This window comes from Amblyomma mixtum, chromosome 9 (assembly GCF_055824585.1).
Source record: "Amblyomma mixtum isolate Tamu chromosome 9, ASM5582458v1, whole genome shotgun sequence".
Taxonomy (NCBI): Eukaryota; Metazoa; Arthropoda; class Arachnida; order Ixodida; family Ixodidae; genus Amblyomma; species Amblyomma mixtum.
This window is the reverse complement of record NC_143020.1, coordinates 12,172,932-12,183,148: the sequence shown is the minus strand read 5'-3', so window position 1 is coordinate 12,183,148 and position 10,217 is coordinate 12,172,932. Positions and strand designations below refer to the sequence as shown.

The window sequence follows — 10,217 nt, the reverse complement described above, 5'->3', positions numbered from 1 at the left end:
ATGAATTTTGGACTCTGCGTGGCCGATCGGGACTTCATCCCGGGCCTCCCGATCACCGAGAACATCTGCCGGGCCATAACGCAGAGCCGCGTGTCGCTGTTCTTGCTGAGCCGGGAGTTCTGCCGCAGTCGCTGGTGCATGTTTGAGCTGAGCCTGGCGCAGCATCGGCTGTTTGAGAATGACCGCAACGATGGCTTGGTGTTCATAAGGAAGGCCGACTTGCAGGAGTCTGAGATGAGCTCCATGCTGGCGTACTTCATCAAGACCCGCACCTACGTTCAGCTACCGCCCGACGGTTCGAGCAAGGCTCTGAACAACCTCTTCTGGCTCCAGGTTCTGGCTGCTCTGCAACAGTAGTCATGCGGCTCTTAACTTCCTTTCTTCCAAGTATTGCGGTCTCATGAGGTTTAGACCGCGTCTGGTTGCACTAGTCTTTTATTACACTATCGCTGCTTTCGAAGCGACATGCTCGATAAATGTGAGACACTGTCACCATTCGTCTTACAGTCCACACGCCGCTGACACTAGATCGCTGCGTAGAGGCCTTACCTGCGGTCCAATCCTGGGATCCCTTAGTATGGGCTTAATAAAGTTATAGCATACATGTTAGCGTATACTCTTTACGGGTTACGTTGTGCATTTCAATTTATCGCCGGCTATGAACAAGTTGCAGGTTACGCTGCACCTCTGCTGTTAGTCGTGAGTAATTTACAGGTTAAGCCGTAACCTTCATCCTGCCTTCTGCGTGCGCAATGAGAGTACAGAAAAACGCTATACGCATACTGAGATTCACAAGCGCAGGAAAGTGAAGGGCACGCCAACGTTGTGCTTCAGGAAAGGCAACGCAAAGATGTCAATGCTGTGAAATCACTGAATGAAACGATACTTTCTATTCTGCTCCGTGTATGGCAGTAAAAACCGTTCTCGCATTTCGAAAAAGCGCTTGTATGACTCTTGGTCAGCACTGCGGTTATAGGTTTCATTGACAACTTCAGCATCTTTGTAACTGCACTCTCGTAGAAAGCGCATTTAGAGGTTCGAAACCTTTGCTAGTTGTTATTGCTGGCCAGTTTGCATATACCGTCTTGTTCGGCCGTCTGATAATCCGGTTCTGTACGGATAGACAAAGCTTCGTGGAGCTCAAGATGTTCTGATAACGAATAGAGGACACAAACAATTATTCATATAGCCAGCGAAATCAATGTTGACAGCAATTACAATGCATTCCTAAGATTAAGACAGTAAGATTAGTTTAACGGATGCTTACACCAGAGAAGCATTATGCGCAGATGATGCGATAGTATAGAGCTCAAGCAGGCAAGATCACACCGCAGTGGAAGAAATCCCTTGATTACGAACTGAAACGCGCATTAATTTAGGGCACTATCTGTGTACATTCGTGCTAATAGCAATAAGGGAATTGTTGTAGCCGGCAGTTTTGCTTCCATTGTTTACTTCAAGCGCGATGGTTTGCTGCACAGTACCGGGAACTATATTTTTAAGGAGTCAGTGGTCAGTAGCGGCAGGAAAATGATGTCTAATATACCGAGAATTTCTAAGAAACGCGAGACTTTACATTACTTAAGCTCTACGCAGCAGTGAACATTTATCACAAACACCTAAGAAAGCAATTGAAAACCGAACTAATCCTTATGGCTTCCGGTTTTAACACCGGAAAGTGAGGATACCTAGATGCACGCCGCCTACGGCAATCTGAGGCAAGGGTGCATGTAACGCTCACTCTGTAGTTTATTCATATGATTTACTTTACATGCAAAGGCGCTCTTATGAAAGATGTGTCCACTGGCGTATTCTTTATTTGTTTATTGATTGAGCCGATGGACGACAAGGCTGGTCATGATGAACCGAGGGGAAGGGCAATTCTCCCACTTCTCCCATGCTAGTTATGGACTTTCCTTCAGCACATGTGCGGATTCTGGAAGTGAACGTTGTGTTCTGGTGGATCTTTCATTTTTTTGTACGAGCTTGCCTGTGTTCGTAGCTGTCATTTTGTCACCATTCATTGGGTATAGTACAATTTGCACGTGGCATACAATGTATTGAAAGTGGGTTTGTCTGTGGTTTGTGCTGCAGCAGTAGCCTGTTATCATATTCATAATGTGGTCCTTTGGTTCACCACCTGCGATAAATTCTCTTGGTTTCCAAACATATTTTTAGGTATGCGTTCTTATTTTTATGATCTGAATGTACATGTTTCATGCGTACTGAGCACATGACCATCAGTTATTGTCTTCGCATAAGTATGCACTAATTGCCCTTGACCTTCGTATGTGGGTAAATGAAACGGCAGGGGTCCTTCTTTTAAATGATCACCTTGTTGCTTTTGTAACACTGTTCTGAAGCAAGATAGATGTGGGTAAATGAAACGGCAGGGGTCCTTCTTTTAAATGGGCACCATGTTGCTTTTGTAACGCTGTTCTGAAGCCAGATAGTTGACGATTTCGTGTTAAAATCCGTTGTGTACCCCGTAGAGTTGTGCTGGAGATACCCGTGTGTATTATTCGCATCTGTAATAAAGGAGTTCCTGGACTGTGGCATCAACGACGGCTTTTTCTTGAGATATTTTTCGAGCTTCTTCCCTATTTTTAAGCTGCAATGGCTTAAATTCGAAAAATGACAGAAGATAATTGGGCCTCGCGACATTCACACCAGTCACGTGACCACAACACTCCTTGAGGCATTCCGGCCGTCGTTAAGTGCTTGGAGAAAACTGCCATGAAAGAAGTTTTCCCGTTGAGCACTTAGAACAGTGTGGAAATTTTTCTCCTGTACATTGAAATTACAACCTCATCGTGGTTAATTTCTGCAATGAGCTGCAAAATGTAATAAAGGACATTATAAGAACGATTATAACTTGAGGGTCATGCGGGCTTTGAAATCGTGATCAGAATCGTTCATTTTAATCACCATCAGCAGGAGCCTGACTAAGCCCACTGCAGGCCAAAGAACTCCTCCATATCCTCCATTTGCACCGTAGCGCCTTCGGCGCATTGTAATGCGCAATAAACGTGGTTTCAATCAATCTCCTCCAACTCCTACCAATTAACCCTGTCCTTTGCCAGGTGCGGTCACCCTCTCCCTCAAAATTCTTAATTTCATCCGCCCAGATAACTTCCTTCCTCCCCCTGCTACGCTTGCCTTCTCTTGGAAATCATTGCGTTACCCTTAAGAGCCATCGGTTATCTTGCCTTCGCAATACATGCCCCACCCAAACCCATTTCTTGCTCTTGATTTCGGCTACGATATCATTAAACCTCGTTTGTTCCCTCCTTAATTCTAGCCACTTCCGCTCTCTTAACGTTAGACCTGCCATTTTTTTTCCATAGCTCACTGCGTAGTACTTAACTGGATCTCAATCCTTCTCATTAGCATCCAGGTTTCGACCCATAGGTGAGTACAGGTAAGACACAGCGGTTGCACGCTTCTCTCTTGAGCGACATTGGTAAACTGCCATTCATGATCTCAAAGAACGTGCCATACACACTCCTGCCTAAACTTCTATTTATCTCAATCTCTTGATCCAGACCTACGGTCACTACTTGCCCTGAGTAGACGCATTTCCTTTCCAATTACAGCACCTCGTTACCGCTTGTAACTGATGTTGCCTTCGGAGATTCTTATACATTATTTTGGTTTTCTGCATACCCACCGATCTGCTTTGCCTGCCTAACTCATTGATCATGCTTTGCGGTTAATCTCCTGAGTGACTTAGCTAGGGGCTGTCATAAGCGAATCAATATTACTGAGTTATTCTGCATTATCCCTTAAGCCCAACTGCTCCCAATCCATACCTCTGAATACCTCTTGTAAGCTGGCGTTCAAGAGCAATGCTGAGATCATGTCTGCCTGCTTATCGCCCATCCATAATGAAGTTTTATTGCTGAATCTATGGATGACTGTGATAACTGTGCAGCCGTTCTATATATATTCAAGAAGTCTTACGTAGGATTGTTCTTCACCCTTGACTGGGTATTGTACCCATGGTCACACTATTTAGACCTTCCTAGGAAATGAAAGCGAGAAAAGAGGCTAGTTGAAAATGCATTTCAGTACTTGAATCCGGATAGTGCGCAAACAAGGAGGGCGCACGAAAATAACAACAACTGCTCCTGGCATGACTATCAACTGAACCTTTATTTGCCCCCCCCCCCAAAAAAAAAAAAAAAAACATGCTTTTTATGTGCAAATGGGAAGGGCCCGCTGTGAAGGACTGTGTACGGGAGGCCTAGGCATGGCCCAGAAGAACTCTCTCCACCGACTAGCACCAGAGACACTGTGTCTGGCTTCAAAATTATCGCCCTGTCCCGTCAGCGAGGGCGGTTGTGTTGAATGCGGCGGGCGCAGCAGAAAGACGTGCGAAGTAGCCAGAGGGCTAAAGAGGAGAGGCCGCGCGGGGAGCCCAGCGCAACCACACGCATCCCTGCGGCCCGTTTTGCAGCGCGTCCCCAACTTCCCCCCTTTTGAAGCAGAGACAGGCACGTTTGTGCGTTTGTATGTGCGTGCATGCACGCCTACAGACGGCCTTGTTGCGAGGTACGGGCTGTGGACTCGGTGAAGGCTAGGAGTTGGGTCTCTATTAAGGGAATTTGACCCAAAAGAAAAGAGGGCCCCAGGCCCTTAGAAAATACAGACTGGCTCCCCGAGCAGCGACTCTCTTCCGCTGCTGGAGGAAGACTCGCTTTGTCCGTTGACGGCCGAGTTTTCGAATGCCGTGGTCGCGTGACCAAGCCACGGTTCTAGGAAGAGGGCGTGGTTGGGGATCGAATCCAGACCACCCCGAGTTCCGATGCGAGAAGAGAGAGGAGAGCCGTGACCCTCATAAACATGTCAAGTTCGGGAGGAGTGCGTCTTCGGCTGAGCATGAGCTCCGCGTTCGCGAAGAGGCCGGCACCCTGCGGCGCCGAGGGTAGGCCGGGACGCTCGCGGCAAAAACAGTTTCCCGGAGTTCGCGGACCCACAGGCCAGCAGTGTCTTGCAACGCAACGGCCTTACTAACGGCTCGAGGTGGCGGGAGAGGCCGGCAAGCTAGCACCAGGAGGGCTCCCAGCAGCGGAGGCGAGGCGCTGGTTTAGGGGAACCGTTGCCCTCCGAGGGACACCTGATCCCCTTCGACACATCCCCAACGGGGCCGCCGGCCTTCGCGGCTTCGTGGAAAAACCGGCGGGCGCCCTTGGTCGGCTGCATGAGCAGCGACGGCGAAAAACCGTTGGGGCGAGGAGGACACCGAAGGAAAAAAAGAGGATCCTCAGAGAGACGCGTTGGAGACAGGAGAGACAAAGGAGAGAGCGAGCAGAGACGGGCGAAGTGTACGGACGGGAGCAGATCGCGCTGGTCTGTAGTCGGCGAGGCCGGACCTGAGGGCATCCGCAGCAAACTGACCGCCAGCCGAGACGCCCAAGAAGGCTGACGCCACAACCCGTCATAGTCACCGGAACGTAGGACCGCCACCAGGCTGAGCGCCACCCCCGCCAGAGCAGCCGAGAGCGAGGCACTTGCTGGCCGGACCGCACCGACGCCTAATACAAGACAGCGGTGAGCGGAACCCCCAGTTTCACCTGCAGGCAGAGTGTGAATAAATTAGGTTGACTCGGAGGCGTTGTGTGTTGGCTCGATTCTCCTCACTTCAGCAGAACCCGTAGACAGCAACAAACAACTGTGTTACATTGTAACTGACCCCCGACAGGCGGGAACGTCACACCGCCACCACTGAAAAACCCTGTGCGTCTTAGGATATTTTTTCCTTTTTCTTTCTTTCTCATTTATCTGTTGTCGGCTGCCTGTTCTAAAACCTAATCTGACCAGTGGCCGATACCCTTGACTATGTGAAAATGCAAATTACTTGTATGTTGGCGATGAAACATGCCTGTGGAATTCTTCGGCTACTAAATCTTTCCTGGCTCTTGTTTTATCCGATTTAACGTGCCATAGCGGCACAAGCTATGAGGGACGCTGTAGCGGAGGGCTCAGGATAATTTTTCGCTGCCGTGGTTCTTCAAGGTACGCTGGCATCGCGCAGTGCACGGGCGTCTACGTTTCACCTGCAGAAAAAAGCGACCGCCCTGCTGGTATTGGAAACCGCGTCTTTGGGTCAGCAGTCGAGCACTATAACCACTTAGCCGCCGTAGCTTCCTCACATTAAATCCTTACATCTAGTCAATAGAGATGCTTTTTTTTGCAGTGGCTTGCAGGGCTTGCAACTTTTGCACTGGTCTGCCCGCGTTCATGGCGAGCTGTTCTCTTGCAAAGTTCTTGAGTGCTCCTACAACCTGATAATGAGGCAGCGGCTGGTCCACCCCTCTTAACTGCATAGCAGAATAGTTTGAGGCTTTAAACCATTCTTTCTCTACAAGTCACAAATGATTGTACTGTAGCCTGCAAAAACTCCACCCTTCTCGTTACTAATGTGGTTAACACAACGACAGATTATATTTGCATTCTTTGTACACTAGCCAGACGTGTAGGTGCTTCAAAAAACGCGCAATGGAGCATGCAAGATTCGACAACAACGCCTCGGAGGACAGTTGGCCCAACACTGCAAGCATTTCCAGACCAACGGATGTGTTCGACCGCTACGTGAGTCTACTTTCCTGGCCAAAAAGAGCGAGGCGTTGATACGCGAAGTACCGCACTGTAAAAAAAAAAATGGCCCACAGTACAGAGAAACCCGCTGGTAATGCGTTGCCGGAGGGTTTTCCGCAACACGAATACAGCGACTCCGTCCGACGGTTGTCACATTCTTGGTAACGGAAAGTTACGCTATGCTATGCACGAGAATGAAATCGTTGCTTTGCAACGAATGCTTCTGTTGTGTTCTTAATAAAGGTCCCGTAATATGTATGCATACTTCCTCCGTTCACTTGGAAATCATCTGATCTAGAACGGAAATAATCTGCATTGTAATTATGTACTATCGAGAGCAAAAATAACAGACCCCTGCCAGCGCCAAACTGCATGCGAGCACCGCCTGACGAAGCGCTCCTAGTGCCAAGACCAGCGCAGTGGCGTGCGCCCATCTCGAGGAGCGCAACGCATTGCATGCCACTGCGCTCGTCTCAGCATCTGGAGTGCTTCGTCAAGCGGCGCTTGCATGCAGTTTGGCACAGATCGGCACGCGCTGGCAGGGGTCTGTTATTTTTGCTCTCGATAATACTTTCAGTAGTACATGCACATGCATCTGTGTATAGCTTCTGCCCAGAATGTTCACTGCCGATATAGCAGTCCAGAGGCCGAGGAAATAAGTATTATGTACAAGACTTTCATGCATATTATGTATTGCACACGTACAAAGAATGCAACTTAGAATGAAAGAGTGGCAAGTGTTTGGTTGAGTACAAGTACATACGTTTTATTTTCATGACAAATTGCCCACATTGTACCTATAAACATTGCTGTCGGATTCATCGGAAAAGACAAAAAAATACTGATTTAGTAGCCACACAACACCTATTATAAATGCCACAAATACATTTGAACCATCCGCTATTGAACAATCGGCTTTCCTAGAAGCTTGTAAAAGCCATTTACTGAGAACCAAACCAACATGATTCATTGCATAAAATTCATTTCTCATAACAGTAAACAGCAAAAACCACAGGGCCAGGAAGACGCAGACAAAATGCGCTTACTCGGACACCACTGTGTGCATGAAAGTCTTTACGGTTGTCTACAACTTTGTGCAAATAGAAAGTAGCTAAGGATGGGTGCCAAATACAATTCAATGCAGATGCCTTTCATTACATAGTACTCAATGCACAACTTAGCGAGGAAGGAACATTGGTAACATCTGAAAAAGGCCAGACACTTGCCCACAAGCAGGATGATGATTGTGATTTTTGATGGCGCGAGGGAATCTGAGGACAAATAGCACCATGGCACAGGGTATTTTCTTCATCTCAAGGTGGGGCAATGAACCATTTGGCAGGCATTTCACCCTAAAGAAGACGAGCACGAGGGGAGGAGAAAGCTTGCACCCATTGGATTGGTGGTTACCCAGCACTTGCCCACAAGCAATCGGGAAGCATACTTCCCCGAAACCTTATGCTTTCAGTCATAGTTTCCATTATCTCAGCATCTGCAATAAAATGTACTAATCTCTGATGTCAGTGAAAATGCAGCCACAGGTGCTGGTTGCAGCTCATTAAGGTATTCAAATATCTCTGCAGTGTGCCTCACGAGGAACAGATGCTTAAGTTTTCACAAAGGGCTCTTTGCAGAAATTTAACCGAAGGCCGCTGCCATGTTAACCTTTTCAAAATGATGGCCCAGAAAGACAAAGTGTCGTCATGTGTCTGATGTAGAAAAAGGATTAAGGCATGATTCTCTGAGCATCTACAATAGCTGTGATGTGTTTGTAACTGGGATTGCTTGGTTTGGTTTGGTTATTAGGGTTTAACGTCCCAAAGCAACTCAGGCTATGAGGGACGCCGTGTTGAAGGGCTCCGGAAATTTCGACCGCCTGGGGTTTTTTAACGTGCACTGACATCGCACAGCGCATGCGCCTCTAGAATTTCTCCTCCATCGAAATTTGGCCGCCGCGACCGGCATCGAACCCGCGTCTTTCGGGTGAGCAGCCAAGCGTCGTAACCACTGAGCCACCGCGGCAGGGCTGTTACTGGTATTGCTTCGCACAGCTTCAGTCTTCTCTTTGACATTTCATGAAATCATTCCATATCTGTGGAAGATCTCGCTCGCAAACATTTTGGTTCTAATGAAGGAGCAAAAAAGACCCATGTCCTAGGCCTTTTTTTGTGACGCTAAAGGAAGGCTCGCTTTTAGGGTCATTATTGCGAAGAGGTCCATGTGGCAACAAACTTTGAGACAATTTCTGCAAGGGCTGAGTGTTCTGAAGCCTAAGAATTTCTCATGAGGCGCCCTGTAGATTGAGTGGTCTGAAGCCTAAGAATCTCTCATGAGGTGCCCTGTAGATGCACCAGAACACCTAAGTGAGCTGTTACTGGGCCCTGTGAGTGCTCTGCCGCTTGACATCAAGGGTATGTACTTTTCCTCGACACATGCAGTGATGATGTATATGTCGAGCGAAAGCATAAAAGACTTCGAAGAGTTGCGCTTCCAGATTGCTTGCGGAGGAAGGCACAAGAGTCTGGCCATGCTCAGCTGTTACGTAATGACAGAAGGTATCTGCATCGACTCATGTTTAACATCTGTCTGTGCGACCTTCATCTTGCACGACACGGCAGGCAACTCCATAATGCCCTTCATGCACCGAGTGTCAGTGTGTTCTGTCAGCTTCCTGGTCCTGTGTTTTCTGTTCTTAAAGTTATTTCTGCCCTCATTCTCCACTCCATGAAGCCTAAATGTGCTACACTAGGTTGCTCCACGCGTCATGCAGTAACCTAGCCATTTTTTTCATACATCGGAGGCACTCAGGTTGCAAGCCATGTTACTATATTCAGCAGATAAGTGGACAAGTGAGACATATCATTTATAACCAATTTTAACAGTGGTATTTCGTGCAAGAATATCTAAATGCTACTCAATTTTTGCTCAAATTTCCAGACACACACTCTTATTCAGATTGAAAACAAAATTTGGCTACTGTGCTCTCGTGATGCCACGTCTTCAGTTTGCATCAGTAGCTTTAATAGTGCCTCTGTTACCTCTGGCAATGAAATCGAAAATTTTCAGCAGAAGATTGTATGCATCCTTTGTGATAGATATATTGAGCGCTGTCATTTCTAAGGCTACTACTTTCTTCTAGCAGACCTTGGTATGTCTACTCTTTATGACAGGTGACTCACGCGTGACATGCATCTTCTACATGCATGTCACGCGTGAGTCACTTGTCACAAGTTGTGCTCGGCTCTATTGACTGTGAGCAGTTATTGATGTCACTGCGATTTCGTGTGCCTCAGGGAAAAACCACCAAATGCTATGATAGATTTTATCCTGACATGCATGCCATTTCACCAATGACTCGTTCGCAAATAATACAATTCAACATTTCAGAAATATTTGCCTAATTTGCTGTTTTCATTGTTTATATCATTATGCTTGTTTTTCTTTACCATTATTATCATCGTATTTGTGACCATTTTTCTGTTTCATGTTTGTTCATGTCATGGTGTTTGTACTGACTTAGTGTGCACTCGTTTAGGCCAATTGGCTGTTCAGGCACATTTAAAATAAAATATCTATTCATATATTTAAGTAGAAGCACAGCACCAAGCACTCACCAA

At 47.2% G+C, this 10,217-nt stretch overlaps 1 protein-coding gene across 1 annotated transcript; it reads left to right on the top strand.

Annotated features, from left to right (window-relative positions):
* LOC149328326 (toll-like receptor 2) lies at positions 1–357 on the top strand. The gene has a single exon (XM_089558961.1). It carries the CDS (start codon positions 1–3, stop codon positions 355–357), a length of 357 nt encoding a protein of 118 aa, XP_089415087.1.
* The last annotated feature ends 9,860 nt before the right edge of the window (positions 358–10,217 follow it).

Coding starts and splice junctions, on each gene's coding strand:
- LOC149328326 (XM_089558961.1), top strand. CDS start 1: ATGAATTTTGGACTCTGCGTGGCCGATCGGGACTTCATCCCGGGCCTC.